The following is a 20133-nucleotide window of genomic DNA, read 5'->3' as shown; positions in this document are numbered from 1 at the left end:
AGATTTATCTGGTGTTTTTTCTGCATTAAAAAATACCAATCATCATTTTTTTCTTTTTGAATAACGTGGCATGCTAAGTGCCATTTTTCCTGATGCCAAATCATGGACAATTAGTTAATTCAATTGGATATTGCAACTTACCCAGATTTGAGATCATAATTTCTGGATTCCACATCCACATCGGTGACCATTCTCCTACCATTATAGGACAGCATTATTCCTGTTGACTAAGCAAAGCAGGTTTTGAAACAGATTTAAGGGGAAAATTAAGACTCTTTTAATCTTGTATTGACATAGTCCAGCAGTTGTCAGATTCATTGTCTTTAAGCACCACACTGGATCGTAAAGGTCAGGGTGGAGGTGACAGATGGACTAATTCATCTTGCTACTCTGTGAGGTTTACTTGTCTCTGTGTTGAACTAGTGGGCTCCTGGATTGGCTGCAGTGATGACTGGCTTCTTGGCTGTAAACTCACTTTTGTGACTTCAGTTCTGAATGTTATTTGCTTGCTTTTATTATTTACACAATTTGTTCTTTTTCTGCACATTGGGGGTATGATGGTTCTTGGCTTTTTTTAATGTGTTCTATTGAGTTACTTTGTTTTGTGGCTGACAGTAAGGAGATGAATCTCAATGTTGTATAAATATACATACTTCATACAATCTTTGACAATAAATGTACAGCTTCCTGCTGACAAAGATCATTTCAAACAAGAGCACACCAGAGTAAAATCACATTGTAGGAGTTACTCACAAGTAGAAGGCCAATTCATGTCTTTGAAATGAACAGTATGTTCCTTTAGATTTATAGTTGCTCGTGTCAAATAAGATAATAGATGTTACTTGTCTTAAGGAACTGTCATGGATGAGAGGAAGATGGCAACAAACTGAATAGCAGGCAGGGGAAGTAGGGGGAGATTGGGAGTAAGATGCAAACTATATAATTCTAACCCAAAGTAGCTTGACTCTTCTCCTCCGGAAGTTGCTTGTAAGTTAAAAATGTTGATAATCATTTCATATACCCAAGTTTATCATTTTCCTGTTAGCAAATCATAGTTCTTCCACCATTTGTTTCTGTAAAAGATGTAAATATTTTTGGTGTATTTATCGGTCTCAGCCAAGAAATGGTTGCATACTCAGGATGAGAATGAAAGAGAGAGATACTGAGCATGAGGATAGTAATTTAACAGATCAAAAACTGATCAACTAATTGACCAACACAATTCACACTACCCAACACTGCCCTTCTCCCAACCCCACATCAGGGATGACCTTCCCTTCCTGCATCAGTGTCAAAGACCATTTTAGCGCATGTATTGTTTTCTCTGGATAAACAGATTCTTTCTGATTACATTGTCATGGAACAACTAATGTAACACCTAAAGTTCTGTTTTTTTGCTTGTAAGAAAAACTGTTGTGCAGAGAAAGGTAAATAAATGACAGCAGAAACTGGAGAGAAATGTAGATCAACACAAATTTAACATGATAGCATGCATGCTTTAGTTAAAAAAAAATCAATTCAAATCCATCATACTGTTGGGCATTGAAACTGCTGTATAAAGATGCTCAACTGGTTAGCATGCATCCTTTCTCCAGTGACTAGGCAGTTTGTAACAAAGATTAAAAGCTGTAAAGCCCTGAAGTGGCAGAAGCTGATGTTCTATGCTCATGTTAACCTTGTTAACAGATACTGAAGCTGCTTCTTCTTACAGTACGGCGAAGTTTTGAACCTGCTCATATCCAGTAAAAAGAAAGGTAGTGCTATAGTGGAATTTTCCTCAACCAGGACCGCTGTGAGTATTGCACACTTAATTTTTCCATTTGAAAGTGATGGACAGTTGCTTTTCTAATCTTTCCTGTAAGAGTTGTAACTTTTGTGGATTTTCTGTAATCTTGTCACTCCTGAACACTTGCCAGAGGCTTCAGCAGAGCTGTTTGGAAGAAAAGATGAAAACCCCATCCCCTTTCCTACCAATTCCTGTGTATCCCAAGCTTCTCATACTAATAGGTCAGGGTGTTCTGATCCACACTTCGCCTACCAGCACAAGTAACTCCAGATCTCCAGACCACAGAAGTTTTCAAGCTGGATAAAGCCACGCATAATGTAAAAACACACAGGAGGCTGAATTTTTTGGGTTCAAGTTGCCCCATTTCAGAGTTTTCATGCCCTGCATGGCTGTGTTTTAAACACACTCCACCAAATAATGAGGATATTCTTACCTTGAAATTCGATGCATTTGTATGTGTTTTTCTCTAGCAGTTGGATATGTTCATAAAAACAGTTTTGCTTGTGTTAGATTTCACCAGCAATTGTTTTAAGGCTGATTGGAATCCATTGTGAAATTGACCCTAACGCTTCTAGTCATCTTTCACCTTCGCATGTCACCTTTTGCCTGGCATCAGATGCTGCTATTATGACACCAGCAGGAGTTCATTGCCATTCCTGCATTAACCAATAGAAAGTGGCTGTTTACAGACCATCTGCATTTTCACACAGTAAAGCAAGGGGCGACCCTTCAGCAAGTCCAGAATGAAGTACAGACTAAGGATTCACACAGAGCCATCGATGTTTTGTCCTTGACCTTTGCCATTTTTCTTCATCAGCAACATTAATAAAGGTAATAACACCTCTAATGTAACAATATACCATAGTAACTGGCCCCTTGGAGATCTTCCACCTCACTGTTTCTCTGGTATCTGACCAGTGAGGTAGACCATTTCCACTCTCATCCCCAGCCATCTGTTTTCACTCACATTCATGGCACCTTGTAGCTGCTGTGCTCTAAATGTCATAAAAGGTCCTTTTAAGGTCTGACTCATTTTGACATTGACAATGATTATTAAAGAACCAAAAAATAGCTGAACATTTCTTGCCATCCCTGTGTTACACCCAGCCTCCTCCTAAGTGCTATGAGATTTGTGGAATGCTTTTCAAACTCATCGCAAGTGTAATGTGTGAGCTATCTGTTGACTGTTGAAAATAGTATGGTCCATGTTCACCTTGGCTGCGTCTATGAATTGCTGTCAGTTAAAAGCTTCAGCTACAACTGGTTAGATTGATAAGCACATACTTTACTTTATTGTCACCAAACAATTGATACTAGAGCATACAATCATCACAGCGATATTTGATTCTGCGTTTCGCGCTCCCTGGAGTACAAATCAATAGTAAATATAATAAAAATTTAAATTATAAATCATTAATAGAAAAGAGAAAGTAAGGTAATGCAAAGAAACCGAGAGACGGGTCCGGATATTTGGAAGGTACGGCCCAGATCCGGGTCAGGATCTGTTCAGCAGTCTTATCACAGTTGGAAAGAAGCCAATGGGGCTCTACGGTGGTCGCTCCGGAGAAGCGTCTGGGGCACCTTGAGGTCTCCGATGTCACTTCTGTGTGGTCGTCTACTCTGGAGAGGTGCTGGTCGAAATGGGCCGCATCTCCAAGCGCTCCAGCACGGTAGCAGGCCGCAGGTCTCTGGGAACGTGGTGGGCCTTGGACCAGGCCTAGCTGATCGGGTCCAGGTGCAGTCTGGAGTTGAAGAAGCAATTCTGGCGTGTCGGTGATCTCCAGCTGGGTCAGTAGCTTTACCAGGGTGTTGTTGATCTTGCTAGATGTAGTAGATCGGAGGTTTAGAAGGGTTTCTCGGGTATAGGATAGTGTGGAGGGCAGTTTGCTCAGGAGAGCATGCACAGAGTCGCCAGATACCGGTGCCATGGCAGTATGACTCGTCGCTCTAACAGCATTGGGACAAAGCCCTTATGTCATTTAAAATCTATTGACAATATTGGTCGTATTACATAATATAGATGACTTTATGTAAAATGAATGAATATATTGTTCTCTAAAAACACGTTGGGATGTGTCATTTTAATGGGTTATGTGTCTACCTGGTTTATGGTATTAGTCACAGTGATTTGCTAATTTTGTGCAAGACATCTTGCTGAGGAAAGTGGAGATGGAACAATGAAGACCTGACAGTGGTTCACTTGCTCAGTTGATTTGTGATACAAAGTAGGAACTGGCAATCAAAACGTAACACTGTATAAGTTGGAGACACTTGATTCTTATTAAATATGATAAGGATACTCATTATGATTAACAGTGCCAAATGACTCCTGGACCAGCTTCACTTGCTTCAGCACTGAACTGACTCCACTTGGGGACTCTGCAACTCATACTCTGTGTATTACTTGATATTTTTAATTATTTTCACAATATGTCCTCTTTTGCATGTTAGAAGTTTGCTGTATGTGGTTTTCGTTGTTTCTATTGTGTTTCTTTGTTTTGTGGATTCCTGCAAGAAGATGGATTTTAAGGTTGTATATGGTATACATAATTTGATAAGAAATTTACTTTGAACTTTGACTTGCTCTTCATTTTGACTAGGAACTGGCCCTCAAGAATGAGACTGGCTTAATAGGTAACCCCTTGAAGATTTCCTGGCTGGAAGGACAACCCCCTGTAAACACCAAGAACAACACTGCAAATGTCTCATCAGCTTCTGTGGAGACGAGCTCACACAGTTTGTTACAGGTAGGATGCTTTGAATACATCTTTGGGTTTTATAGTGTCATTGCAACACTCCAGTTCAACTTGGACACAGACATCTGTGGTGTCAAATATGTATTTCATACTGGTATTTCTCACATCAGACAGCAAAGCAAGAACATTTGTCTAAATGGTGGCAATCAGGCTTTTAGATATTCTAATGACTGAACTCTTCACCCAGGAGTGTTCTATTTAACCAACTGGAGCTCAGACTTGGATATACTTTCTGTTCAATTAATTGATCTTGGTTATTTTGACATTTACTTCTGTTGTTTGATCTGAGGTATCAGTCACAGGATCTGGTCCTAATTGCCATATAGTCACTCTGACAGGAGAATATTGTAGGTACTGGATTTGGCCACACCTGTCTGGTGATGGGTTTGATGAGGTGTTTTGGTCTGATATTTAAGAGAGGTTGCAAAACTACACCTCATTCATCGGAATGTTTGCAAGACGTAACAAGAATGTGAACTTTTTCTCCTCCCTACACAAAGGCAATATTATGTTCTGGTCATAAGCCTATTCTTAGATTAATGATATTGTCTGAAAATGCAGCCCATGGCCATTCTAATCATAGTCCTTTAATAAACTAACAATACTCCAGTAAAATTCCTTTAGGACTGTCTAGTCAGCAGGTTTTCTCTTTACTTCACTCCAGTGTTTAGAATATAACTATCTGACAAGTTAGATAAGATGTTAAACCCAGGTCTTCTTTCCATCTTTGAAAAGCAATGTTTTTGTACTCATAATAGTATACCCCTGAATGTATATGCATACAAGCCCTATTCAACTGGTCTATGTATCAATGTGGTGCATCTAGTAGTAATTTTACCTACAATCTCATAATTCATATCTGCATACTTTATTTATAGTAGAGCAAGAACCCACTTCTGGAAGATCACCTGGTCATAACTTTACAATAGTAAAGTTTCATAGTCTGTCAAAGGTAGCCAAGTGCAACCTATATAACATGGTGTTCTTAATTTAATAAAGATGATAAATTAAAAACTTCAATGTTTCCTCAACAAAATGCCATTTGTCTCTGATTTATCTTCTGTCCTGTTCGCACAATGTGCTAGCAGAATGAGAAGAACTTTTAAAGAGTAAAGCAAAGTAGCTGTGAGCTATGTCAGCCGTATTGCAGACCACAATTTATCTGGAAGAAATTCAGCTTGCCTTTTTTAAATACAAGGTTTAAAACATCTGGAACAGAAAAACTGAGAGTGATTAATAAAGGATGGGCAATTCTTCTGATAAGTTGATTCTAATTAATTTGTGGAAAATATTTTGAATTCATTATCAAAGTTAATTTGGCATGGAGAGTTATTGAGAAATGGATGTACAGTGGATTCCGGTTAATTAATCTAGAAAATAGTCTGGATTTCCTTTGTTTATTTGGGACATTATGCCACTTAATTGTGACAATAGACTGTTGACGAAGTTTCTAATTAGTGTCAGATGTGTGCACTTGTGTGCCCATTAGACGCTACACCATGCTTAGAGCAAATAGTTTTTAAATTGTTGCATGTGCTGATGTTCAAAAACCAGTGACTTTTGTCACTGATAATTGGTGGGAAATACGCAGTAAGACAATTCAGAACTGTTTTGCTCTCTGCGGTTTCAAGTATTGAGACTTGGAAATGCCAGAAACAGCTGTAAGTGAAAATGAAATAAGTTCCCTACTTCAACAAGTTAGGAACTATGAGGAATTTGAAGATATTGACAATCATCTTAAATACAATGTATCTGAAGATTTGGAGGATGCAATCATTAAAAATTGTATGAAGGCAGTCCATTACACTGGACAACGATTTTTTTCGAAAGTGTCGCTTCAATCAGTAATTTTGTTATGCTTCTGATAGACTGCTTGAAGCTGAACACAAATATAATTTCAGACTACTTGTATCATGTAGAAATTTGGAGAAACGAGAAGTTAACTTTTGTTGAATATAATGTGTTTAATTGCATAATTATGCTGACAATTTCCAATAGTTCAGCTAAGCTAAACATGTTTTGTTAATGATTTTCACTTGTACTCAGTGTCTAAGGCTTCTCACTTAAGTGGCAACAATAATCAGCCAGCATTAACCAAAGAAAGTCTACAGATGCTGGATATGCAAGCAACACACACGTTTTGTGTCTGCTGAGTTCCTCCAGCATTTTGTGTGTGTTGATCTGCCAACATTAATGGATTCCAGTTGCCCTGATACCATTTCCCCATGATCTCAATGTTCTAGTGAAACCTTTCACCATGCTCGTCACTGACAGTGCCAGAATTTACAGGGAAGAAATCTAAATGGAAATGCAGAAAATGAATCTTTAGTGGCATGTTGCACCTCATGGTTTTGTATTCTTGAAGCATGTTGTCAACCAGCTGCAAATAGTTTAGTGCTCTGTAATTGCCAAGAAAATTTTCAACAACATGCAATTTTTCTCAGGTCCTACTAGAGATTTTTCCAATTGCCTGCCATTGATGACCTGTTTGATTTGTGGACCAGCAAGAATGCCTTCCTTAATCTTGGCATCAGTTATTCTGACTTGAATTGCAAACTGAAATAATAAATTTAGGTGATTTTTAAAAAAAATGGTGCATGGTAGGGAAATTTCATGGTAATTTTCATTATCAGCAACCCAAAATCCATAAGATAACCCAAAAGTACAGAGAAAGCCAAATCTTTGTTGTCCAGTATGACCTACATGAGGTGTCTGCGCTAATTTTGTTCATTTACAGTCGGTCTAAAGAACACAACAGCATACACTGGATGAATGCTTCTGTCAATATCTATTAGGAACTTGTACACAGTTTTATAGTACTGTAGTAGTATTGGTAATGTTCTAATTTATTCTGTATTCCATTTAAATAGATAATTTGTAACTCAGTTAAATGGTAGTTTGTCTTTTTTATACTTTCTAACTATTTCCATGAAACTTCGGCTAATTGGGGCAGCCACTTGATTAGGCCAAAGCATGCTGGTCCCAGTTTGCCCCAATTCACCAGAGTGCACGGTATTTTGAAAAATTGTAATCCTTAATTACTAATTACTTGGAATAATATGCCATAGTCTGGCATGGACTCGAAGTTCCAGTTACCTTATTCTAATTTTAGTATATGTGCTGCCGAAGCGAGCACGCAGTTATCTTATTCTGTATATAGTAATAGTGTTCGCTTCAGTGAATCTCTTTCAGATTCTGGTTTTCTTTAGGTAACCTGCTTATTTCACTGATGTCAGTTAGTCCTGTAAGTGAACCTGAGGATCATTTATAGGATTTGACTCAGTCTACCCTTTACTTACTTGTAATAAGCAGAATCCTAGAATCCAATATGATATCCCTCCCTCATGTGCTTATATATTTTACACGTCATTATACTCTGACCCACCGGAGCATAAAGGAGTTTGTACATTTTCCCATGACCGGGTGAGTTTCCTACAGGTGCTCCAGTTTCCTCCCACAATCTAAAAGGCATACTGGTTGGTGGGTTAACTGGTCATTGTAAATTATCCCGTCATTAACCTAAGGTTGCTGGGTAGCGCAGCTCGAAGGGCTGGAAGGACCTATTCCGCGCTGTATCTCAATAATTTTTAAAAATCTGCCAAGTTGGCCTTAATTGAGTTGCTTTACTTTACATCACACTCCCACACTTGGTCTGTTGTCTTGCATCAAATGTTCTCCAGCATCTCTCTCCTCAGCCACAGTCCTTGCTATTTTTCCCCTACTGCCTGCCTCTTAGCTCAAACATTTTTTTTAAACACTTTTAAGTTTTAATAAAAACCAAACATGCTGAAAACACTCAGCAGCTAAGATAACCTCTGTGGAAAGTGTAACAGGGTTAACGTTTCTGGTCGAAGGCCCTTTGACTGAAGGGTCTGTTTCTCTTTCTACAGTATATTGAGTACTTGCAGCATGTTCTGTATGTATTTCAGATTTCCAGCATCTCTGAATCCTTTTTAACTTTCTGTTTATATTTATTTTGCCCTTTACTGCTATGTGGGTGAAATTACTTTCTGACTTAGTGGTTATGATGTGCTTTTTAACTCCTAAGATGCTCTTTGTATGTGTTGCTAACCTGGTAAATAGTTTATTACTTAATCTCTAGGATAAAATACTTTTTACCAGAGCCCATGAACACTACCTGACTACTTTTTTGTTATTTCTGTTTTTGCACGATTTTAATTCAACTATTTAATATGCATATTCAATTGATACACTTATACACTTCAATTGAAATATACACTTCTTCAATTGATTTTTTCTTTTATTATCATCTATTGCATTGTACTGCAGCTGCAAAGTTAACAAATTTCCACGACATATGTGGGTGATACTAAACCTGATTCTGAGTATGTACTAATTTTCCTGCAGCATAATATTGAAAGTAACTCTTTATTTCAATCCTTTGTGTGAGGTAAAAGAAATTCTCAAAACCCTGAAATATGACTACTCTTATTCTAATTTATTAGATTAAAGACCCTCTTGTGATTAAGTACCATTATTGTCTTATGTTAATGGTAACTGCAAACACTGCTGCAACTCATCCATGTCATTTTCTGAAAGTTCCTGTACCCTCAGCTGAGACCAAATGCTGAGTGCAGTATGAAGTGTTGCTGCCAGAAATTTAATCTCTGGGGTTTGATTTGTTCTTAATACTAGAAACTCCAGCCATTGCTGCCAAAGTGTTACTGACAAATTTACTAAACGTTTCCAGCTGTAGGTTTGCATACCAATGGGGATAAAATGCAGTGGCCATCAGTAACATGCTGCCTTCTCAAAGCAACATTATCGCTAGCCACTTTTAAATATTTCTCATGCTAGTCTACGAGTGTAGATTTGTACTGGTGATTTTGTTTATACATACATTGAATGATAACTGAAGCTTACACCAAAATAAAAGTTGTCACTGGTGGATTTTTGGAGAATAAATCACTCATAGTGGAGGTCAAAAATTCAGTTAAATGTGGGAAGAGCTGTATCTTAATTCAATCTTCATTTTAAAATCCTAAATACACTCCTGTAAAGTATAGGGAAAGTCAAAGGCATCCTGATAGGCACATGATGTGCATGGCTCTTTTTAGTGCCACTTGTACAAGGGGAGCTTTCTTTTCTTCCTGTGCATTTATTTCAAGAAATAAAATCTGGTGTATTTTTCATGGCAAAGAAGTAACATTTCTGCCAGAAATCTAAAATGCAGCCAAGTTAGAAGATTGCTCCAGCTGAATCTGTAGTTAACATATTAGCAAATAACTGTTTTGCCTTTCATCAAGATGTGCCATGGTCTGTTGCAAACGTGGTCTCTTTACCTTTCCATAATGGAACATGGAGACCACAGGAGAGTGTGGAATCCTTCAGTCACTTGTAGAGAGGGCTTAATCTGAAGGCAATATATTCTTTATCATCCAGAGAGAATGCCTCCTCTTCCTTTCTCTCTCTTAACTCCCTGCCCTCCTTGCTACCCACCCCTAAAATCAATTAAAATGGAAGCAGCGTTTGAAGAAAGGTATCCTTTGCTTATTAACATCCCTTGTTTGTAGCCCTCAGCACCACACTCAAATACCTTGCGGTCAGAAACAATGACAGAGAGGTTGCCTGATAAACCTGCCATTTCCCCAAACCAATTGTATGTCCTTTACAGCGTCTTTGCTGTGGAATTCAATTTTTGCTTGAAGTCCAGATCCTGCCAACAATTACTCAACAAACGTCAATAAAAGAGTATCTCTTAAGAGGAAGTAACTGTGTCCATCGTGATCTCATAGATAGAAGCTCAGTGAGATGATCCTGTGTTCATTGTGATAAATGGGTTAACCAATATCATCAATCCTACTAGCTTCTGAAATGCTGCAGTTGACTTTGCCTCCCTTCGGCAAGGTGTAATTATTTTTTGGTTTGCTTGTGCATGACCCCCTACATGCCAGTAGCGTTTCTGGGGGTTGGTAGGAGCTAGTGTTGGATGCTGTTAACATGCTACTGATGGGTAATTGTTGGGTTCTTCCAGTGCCAAATTGCACATGGGGTGCATCGTTGAACCAAAGGTAGAGCAACTCCCATTTCCCATAGGATTGAGGCCACCCTCTGCTGGAGTGCGGACCAGGGAAAAGATGTGCGCACATCAGTAACTTGACTGGTCCAGGTTATTTGGAAGGCATTGCTGAGAACGCTTAGGCTCACACACAGGAGTTCACACACAGCCATTGCAAAATAATGAAGGAAAGATGATTACTGGAAAAATAAAGGGAAAATTTCACAGCAACCAGAACTGGACAGAAAGCAACAAAAACTTGAGCTGAGCTGGCAGAATATGATAGAATTGCTCCCCTGTGAGTTACTTGTCCATCCTTTTTTTAAAAAAAAAGGTCTGAAGAAATTAGTTCAACAATAAATATTGATTTTTCTTTTTTTGGTTATTATTTTTGAAGTTGATGAATTGTGGGAATGAGGCAGATTCACAGTGGGAACTGGAAATTCAGATCTTAGTGTGTTTTTCTTTTGCAAGTATCCTCTGTGCAGGGTATCTTATCTATTCAGCAGCCTTTTGATTTATTAAAAAATGCTTCCTGAACTAGGGCAAAAGACACAGAGGCTTTCATTGAATTTTACAGCTGGTCTCCGAATGTTTCTGTTCCTTTTCAACTAAACCTCTTGATACACACCAGCAGCAGTAGACCACAACCTGAGTCAAGTTTCAATGTTAAACGACTATTTTTTATTAGTATCTACCCAAAATACAGAAGATTAGACAAACTACTCTCCTAAACAGAAGTTAACAGTGTTATGAGTTTGTGGCTCCCAAATTGTCAGGCTAAGGGACAGTTCTTAAAGTCTTAGATGGCAAGCTAGAAAGTTCCGGTAATCCACGGAATAGGTGAGAGGACAAATTTGTAAATCCACATTAAAATGTAACAAGGAGGCGTCCACGAAGAATTCCAAAGGTTCCACGCTGGGAAAACAAGGTAACAGTCACAGAAGATCTCAGCCGATGAGTAGTGTTCTAAAATCCACATAGAGCTATCACAAGGTGACAGTCATGAAATACTCCTTAGCATGAATGGTCACCACATAACACACCCAAATCCATGGAGTGGTCGCCACAAAGTACTCCAGGAATCCACATATGGATCGTACAAAGTGACAGTCACGTATCCAATATGCACTGTGTGCTGCTAATCAACCCAATCCTTTGGGCATGGGAAAGTATCAAACTTCACCCATTACTGTAGTGAGCTCCTGCTCGTGGTCTGAAGTCTTATCTCTCTCTCTCTCTCTCTCTCTCTCGAATGTCCCAGCAATCTGTCCACATTTCGTTATACTGATGTCATCCACCCACCCTGTCCAGGCGTTTAAAGTGACGTTCACTGAAACGTTGACTCTACAGTACACGCTCAATCTCAATTTAGTGCCAAATGAGGTGATATCAGCAAAGGATCAGACCATTGTTTTCAGCATCTCTGGGTTAAGGCTGGTTCAAGGGGATGAATTACTGTCAAGATTTGACCCAGCACAAAGGCATATCCAGAACACAGATATGTTCACTAGTTAAATATGTAAAGCTAATTAATGGCCTAAACCTTGCACAGAGTGGTTCTATTCTTCAGGTGATGTGTGATTAGAGGCAGAGAAATAATGAGGATAATGAAGCCCACATGTTACCAGTTCTCATTTTAAAACCACATCTTGGTCAATAGTTGAAGCATAGGTGTGCTGCATTAACAGAAATGTCAACGTACCAACTATTAAAGTGAACAATTCCAAAGCGTTGAAGAGTTCCGAAACATCTCAGTTGGAACCACAAAAATAACTTAGCTGCTGAGTTCTCTCATTGTGAGACCTAACTGGATTAATTTTCCCTAAATAATGTATATATGAAGCACTGTATAGGCTAGTTCGGTTTGGAATCTTTTCACCTTGCATAAAATTCAGGAAACTTCATAAATCTGTCTCCTTTATGTTAGCTCTTAGAGTTAAACAGCATAGGAACAGGTTGCCTCCATGCCCAAGTTGAACTATGCACCCATCTATATTAATTGCTATTATATCTTATAAATATTTCTGCTAAAGGAATATAGTCAGGGCAGCTTGGTAGTGTAGTGGTTAACTTAACATGATTATAGCCCCAGCTATCAGTGACCAGTGTGCAATTCCCATTGCTGTCTATAAGGAGCTTATATGTTCTCCCTGTGACTCTGTAGTTTTCCTCCAAGTGCTCCAGTTTCCTCCCACATTCCAAAAACGCGTGGAAAGGGCTAGTAGGCTGTGGGCATGCTAGGTAGCACCAGAAGCATGACAACATGTACTGGCTGCCGCTAGCATGTATTTGGACTTTATTGGTCGTTGACACAAATGGCGCATTTTACTGTATGTTTCAATGTACAATGGATAAATAAAACTAATCCTGTTCCTAAGAAATTTAATAGAAAGATGTATTATAACACAAAGGTTGTAGATGCCTTCAGAGCACAAGTTGGTCCATTTGTGTTCACGCTATAACCAATTCAGCCTGCTTAATACAAATAGTGTTCCCTAATCCATCAATCACATCACAACCAACTTCTGTTATGAAAAGAGATGGTATTGAGATCGGTGCAAAGTGAATGGAGTGCTATACATTTCGAGTGGGTGAGGGGAGTCCTGATAGCAAGGTTTTGACCCAAAAATGTACTCCCCACCACCCTATTGCTTTATTATACTATATTGTATTTCCCCACATTAGATTCATAGCCATCTGTGCTTTGGCAATTAGTGTGCTTATCTATGTGTTTCTTAAATGTTGAGAGATCTGTTTCCATTACATCATTATGCAGTGCATTCCAGATTCCAACCTCTGTGTGACGATAATTCTTCCTCATATCCCCTCTAAACCTCTACTGCTTATCTTAAGCATATGCTGTCTTTAACACTTTCAGTGTAAGAAAAAGATTCTTTGTAGCCCATCTATTCCTCACATAAACCTGTATCCCTCTACCACATCGCCATCAGTTTCTTTCTCTTCAACACTCAACAAATCTCTTCTTATGACTGAAATGTTCCAATCAAGACAACACCCTGTTCAATTTCTTACACAACCTAATTTTTTCCAAAAATATTTATTCTGAGATCTTAAAATATCTCTTAATCTATTAATTTTTGATCATTTAAATTATTTTTTATTATTAATTACTGATACGGTTAACAGGTTTGTCATGTTCAGAGAGATTAAGTAGTCTAGATTTGTACTCCAGAGTTTAGCAATTCTGAAATATAAATCCAGAGAGGCGATTTCACTGAAACAGAGTTTGATAGGGTAAATGTGGAGTTGATACTTCCTCGATGGGAATATCTAGAAGTAGAGGCAACTGTCTCAAAATAACAGTTTAGACTTTGAGGGTAGAAATGAGAAAAAAATTGTTCCCCTATACCTAGATGATACAATTCTTGTACTATTTTGCCTAGAGCCTCATTCAGGTCACAGATCAACAGATTTTAGATATTGGGAGACGTGGGTTTTGTGCAGCAAAGTGGCATGAAGATCAATCAGCCATCATGTGGTGATTCCTCAATACTGAATGTTAGGCTAAATTATGTGTTCTAGAGTAAGACTGAAATTAGAACCCACAATTTATGACTTAGGGTCAAGATCACTTCCAACTGTGCAACAACTGAACCCCAAAGTAGACCATTTGCATCTCATAATAATTAGCTTTTTTTAATGTGACTTTCTGTCACGACCCACTTTAGCTGCTAATGGTAAAAATGTTTGGTCCAATTTCCCCAAAGCTTCTACCACATCTGAACCCACAAGAACATGCATAATTCCTTATATCTCCTTGTGCAATTGGATCCTTGATTTTCTCACTTGCAAACCTTAGTCAGTTCAGATTGGTAGCAACATCTCCTCCACAATCACCATCAGCCCAGGTGAACCGTAAGGCTGTGCGCTTAACTCCCTGCTCTGCTTGTTTTATAGATATGACTGTGTGGCTAAGTATAGCTCCAATGCCGTATTTAAGTTTGCTGGTGACACTGCTGAATCAAAGATGGTGATGAATCAGCACATAGGATGATGTAAATTTATTGCACACTGAATAGCTCCCTATAGCTGTCAAATCTTCAGTATTAAACATATCCAATGATCTTGTCTCCACCACTGTTGGGAGGGAGAATTCCAGAGATTCTTTGCCCTCGGAGAGAGATGAGAATAGGAGAAACCAGCTGAGGGAAGGCCTTCCCTCACACAAAGAATTCAGCTGACTTGTGCACAAATAGTAGTCTTGTTCTTTTAATAATCTATGAATGAAATGTGTTTTCTGAAGAAGGATGAAACCTGATGCTGATCAGCGATATAAAACATCTTAATCTAGAGTTGCTGAAATCAGTTCCTATGAGAGATGTTGTCAGTTAGAAAGAAAGGGCCGTAATGTAATAGGACCTGGTCACTGTGTACAAAAACATAGAATGCAGTAATGTCTTGGGCAGGGCAAAATAGTGGTCAATTTACACATATGATCCAACTAAGGTAAGAATTACTGTGCCTGCTGTTTGTATGTGGGTTGTTAACGAAGGAGGTTTGATTGAGACTTTGGAAGAATCAGAATCAGTTTTAATATCACTGGCATATGTTGTGAAATTCGTTAACTTTGTGGCAGCAGTACAATGCAGAAATAAGGAAGTAATGAGGTAGTGGTCATGGGTTCAGTGACCATTCAGAAATTGGATGGCAGAGGGGAAAAAGCTGTTCCTGAATCGTTCAGTGTGTGCCTTCAGGCTTCTGTGCATCCTTCCTGATGGTAGCAATGAGAAGAGAGCATGTCCTGGATGATTGGGGTTCTTAATGATGGATGCTGCCTTTTTGAGGCACCGTTCCTTGAAGCTGTCCTGGATACCACGGAGGCTAGTGCCCATGATGGAGCTGACTAATTTTGCAATGCTCTGCAGCTTAGTTCAATCCTGCAGAGCTCACTACTGTTCTTGGGATGTTTGAGGCAAATATCTGATCATAAGTTCATGTTTTATCCATAAGGCAGTATCTCCAGAAATTCTTCAATATTACATTGGATAGCAGGCTGAGGCCTTGCTGTCTGGAGGCTATGACTTGAACCAAGCTGAAGAAGCGATGCTTTTGTTGTAGGGAATTTAAGCGTTGTTGAGAAATAATATTTAGCTCAGAGAAGCAAGCGAAAGAGAAAACCATCACAGGACATAGCAGCAGTAAATGATTAATAAAAGCGCTCATTAACATGTTAAACAAGAACGCCAGAGAGTGAAGATAATGGAGCGTTAGCTGAGAGTTAAGCCTTGACTACAAAGATAATCTGCCAATCAGATTTGATGGTGTTGGATTTTGGCTGTCTAATCTTTGTGCCCAGAAGCAATCTCATTTCTTTCTCTTCCATCCCCTAATCTGATTAGCAATAAGTAAAGACAGGCCAGGAGAAGGATAGGCCATACCCCTACAAGTGAGACAGGAAAACTCATAATGGAGGTAGTGGTGTTGCCAAGTTATTATTGTCTGCCTCCCAGTCGTTAGCCAAGGTGGGGGTGGAATTGCTGTGTTCTGCAGGTTGAGGTAGGTTCTGAAAATGTAATGCCTTTCGAGTAAGTGACACAATGTCACCAACGAAAATATAAGCAACCAGAAGAGTTGAGGTAAATGCTTCTCATCCTGTCTTTGTTCCACTCGTACTGTGCGATTGCATTTGGAGTTACTTAAGTTTTCAGTGAGGCCTACAAATCCATTACTCAAAGCAGACTTTGTATTTCCCATATGCTGTTATAAAGCCTTTAGAGAGTAATTGGAAGCTGGAAGTGATTACAGGGCAGTCATCTCGCCTGGAGTTTCTGGTTACATTGTGAACTGCAAGGGAGAAACTCAAGTTGCTGTACAGCTGTCAATGCTAATCTCTCTGTGAGCTTACAGTTATGCCGTTACACTTAACCATCAATCATTTTTCATTATGCTTATGAACTGCCTGGGAGTTATTTACTGGCATGCCTTCCAGTAGTGTGTTCCTGCAGTTGATCAATGGTGGTAAGCAACTTGAAGTATATGGTATAAGCACGATAATCTCGATTTTGTTTTTAAGTCAGCGTTGCTGTTTTTAAATCCTCAACCCCCATGATGTTGCCATGTTTACACAAAAAGGATGGGTATAATGCTTGGTGCCAATACAATTGCAAATACAAATACAATTGAGTCAGCCGCTCAAGGCAAAATTAAATCCAATGATTGAGGAGGGACGCAAGGAGTTAAACTGGTTTACTCCTTATGGTCACTGACTAACACACATCAAACCTACAGCATTCCCTGGGGTTTGTTCTGACAGCAACGATCTTTGGTTTGGGAAGGAAATATTCCAGTAATTAAGCATGCAGTGTGTGGGACTGATGGTTCAGAAGACAGCAAGATGCAGGATGCAGAATGAGATTAGATTGGCTTTCTTACTTGGGATTTGAAATAGCTTGTTTCAGAGAACATGCCTGCCAGCTGAAGTTGATCTATCAGGCTGCCAGACTGAGCAATCAGCTCATCTTATATTGACAAGCCAGCATTATTTCAGGAATTTGTTTCTGTAAGTGGTTAAACTTATTCCATCGTGTTTTTTTTAAAGAATTTCTCAGCCCAATCATTACAGAATCTTCACAAAGCTGCTTGGTTGATGTAAGGGGTACACTGTGACATGGAAGCAATTTCCAAAATAATTTTTTCCATGGTGCAGTTCAAGGATACTTGGCCAAGAAATAAAACAGTATCTGTCAGTCTTGCTTTAAAGTATAGACTATGCAGGCCAAGTGAGAAGTGTGCACCTATAATGATCAGCTCATATAACCAGTGAACCAGATCACTTCCTATTCACTTCAGTTCATCATTTCATTGGCTACATCTTTCCAAATATCTCCTTAAATAACATCCTGCTGGTCAAAATATCTTGCCATTTATTCTTTCAAACAATTTCAGCAGAGGCCCGTTTACCTGTATTGTTATAAAATTGCTTCTCAAAACAAAAGCTTGACAGTGTCTTTCGTGATCTCAGAATGTCTGTGCTAAATCATTCTGAAGATTAGTCAGTGTTACTGTACATGGAACTTGAGTATCCATTTGCTTCCAGCAGGGCCTTACAAAAAGTGACCATATGATTCAATAGTTGAGGAATAACAGTTGTTCAGGGTACCAGGTAGGATTACTTCAGGAGTGCTTGACAGTTTGGAAAATGGGATATGGCTTTTGCTCTGACAGGATTTGAGTATACAAGGCAAAGGTGAGAGTACATCTCAAACTGTACACTAGTCTGTTCTACTTATACGTGTTTGAAATAGGATTGTTGCAAAGTTTCACCAGATTGATTCCTGGGCAGACAGGTTTTTCATATGAGGAGAGATTAACTCGTCAGAATTTATATTAGCAAAATGAGAGGGGATCTCATTAAAACAGACTAAGTTCTTAGAGCTTGATAAAGTAGATGTGGAGTTGATGTTTCCCCTGACTGGAATGTCTATAAATAAGGATCTCAGATTCAGAGTAAGTGGTAGGACTTGGAGAGGACCAAATCCTTGCAATTCTCTACCCTGGAGGCTCAGTTCTCTGTATATCCAAAACACAGATCAACTTATTTTTAGATATTGGGAGATCTGGAAAAGTAACACTGAAGTAAACCAGACAAGATATGGTAATTTCTCAATACTGAACTGCAATGTCGCCTAAATGATGTGTTTTGGAGTAAGACTGGAACTAGGACAGCCTTTGACCCAGACTCATGTCCTACCAACTATGCAACTACTGAACTTTGAGTTATATACTTTGCATCTCTCATACTTCCTGATGGCAGCTGAGTTTTTCCAGTGGGTTCGCATGGGACGTAAAGAAGGTGATTCCAGGTTAGAGTTCCAACCTACAACAATATTTCACAATGTCCTGAGTTTGGGAATGAAAAAAAATCAGTAAATATTCGTACTGCTGATGCTTCTCTGCTGACATCTATTAGAATTCTGCAGATAGGAAGTAGCGTGAGATTCATCTGTGAAGCATTCAGCAGTTAATCAGTGTGCCAACATTACAGTGAAGCACATACTTGAATCAATATCACTTGGAGCTTTGACTGCAACTATTGTGAATCTCCAGAACCCAGACTTTAGCTTGCATCATCCATCTTCACTGAGGCCAGCATGGGATGATGCTTCCTGAAATGTTATTGCCCTTCTCTTACCTTGCCTATTCACCTTAGGTGCATTACTCCAGAACCAGTGACGGAATGTATGGAGGAGCATGCAATCTGCTCTGGTAGAATCTAGTGCTTGATCACCATAAGATGTTGCAATATTCTGAAATGAAAAGTTCTTAGTAAACTTTATTATCGAAGTACATGTGTCACTATATATCATTTTCTTGTGGGCATTCTCAACAAATCTATAGAATAATAATTATAAAAGAAACAATGAAAGACCACCCAGCTAGGACATTCAACCAAAGTGCTGAAGACGACAAACTGTTCAAATGCAAATGAAGAAGCAATAATATAAATAAATAAGCAATAAAAATCGCAAACATGAAACCAAGAGTCCTTGAAAGTGAGTCCATTAGTTGTGGGAACATTTCAATGATGGGGCAAGGGAAGTTGAATGAAGTTATCACCTTTGGTTCAAGGGCCTAGTGTTGTGAGTCCAGAGGCTCGTATACCTTCTTCCTGACGGCAACAGCTAGAAGAGAGCATGTCTATAGTGGTGAGGGTCCCTGATGATGGATGCTGCTTTGGTGCAACAGCAATTCATGTAGATGTGCTCGATGGTTGGGAGGGTTTTACCCATGATGAACTGAGCCAAATCCACTGCATTTTGTAGGATTTTCCATTCAAGTGCCCCAGTGTTTCCAAAGCAGGCTGTGATGTAACCAGTCAATATTTTCTCCACTATACATCTATAGAAGTTTGTCAAAGTTTTAGATAACATGCTGAATCTCTGCAAACTCCAAAGAAAGCTGCTGTGCTTTCTTCATAATTGAACTTGCGTGCTTGGTCCAGGACAGATCCTCCAAAATAATAACATCTAGGAATTTAAAGTTGCTAATCCTCTCCACCTCTGATCCTCAGATAAGAACTGATTCATGGAACTCTGGTTTCCCTCTCCTGAAGTTTATAATCAGTTCCTTTGTCTTGCTGACATTGAGTGAGAGGTTGTTGTTATAATATCATTCTCTCTCCTATGTGCTGATTCATCGCCACCTTTGATTTGGCCCACAAAAGTGATGTCATCAGCAAACTTGAATATGGCATTGGAGTTGCATTTAGCCACACAGTCTTGAGTGTAAAGTGCATAGAGCAGGGATTAAGCTCATAGGTTTGTGGTACACCTGTGCTGATGGAGGTCATGGAGGAGCTGTTATTGCCAGTCCAAACTGACTGGGATCTGCAAGTGAGGAAAGAGAGGATCCAATTGCACAATTGGGTATTGAGACCAAGGTCTTCAAGCTTGTTGATTAGTGTTGAGGGAATGATGTTACTGAATGCTGAGCTGTAGTGGATAAGAGCATTCTGATGTATGCATTTTGATGTCTTTACAGTTGAGCCAAGGTTGTTCACCTAGTGAGCTTGTACTCTTGTTATTGCTACGGGAGCTGTAAGTTGTTAG

At 39.1% G+C, this 20133-nt stretch overlaps 1 protein-coding gene across 1 annotated transcript in view; it reads left to right on the top strand.

Moving 5' to 3' along the window:
* Nucleotides 1-20133, top strand: part of dnajc17 (DnaJ (Hsp40) homolog, subfamily C, member 17) — a 157692-nt gene that overhangs the window by 91932 nt on the left and 45627 nt on the right. Inside the window, exons 9-10 of the mRNA XM_073040346.1 lie at nt 1712-1792; nt 4387-4533. Coding sequence (XP_072896447.1) covers nt 1712-1792; nt 4387-4533 — 228 coding nt within the window. The remainder of the gene's footprint in view (nt 1-1711; nt 1793-4386; nt 4534-20133) is intronic.

Source organism: Hemitrygon akajei, chromosome 3 (genome assembly GCF_048418815.1).
Source record: "Hemitrygon akajei chromosome 3, sHemAka1.3, whole genome shotgun sequence".
In the NCBI taxonomy this organism is placed as follows: Eukaryota; Metazoa; Chordata; class Chondrichthyes; order Myliobatiformes; family Dasyatidae; genus Hemitrygon; species Hemitrygon akajei.
Note: the sequence above shows the minus strand (reverse complement) of the source record. Positions and strands in the feature narration are given on the sequence as shown.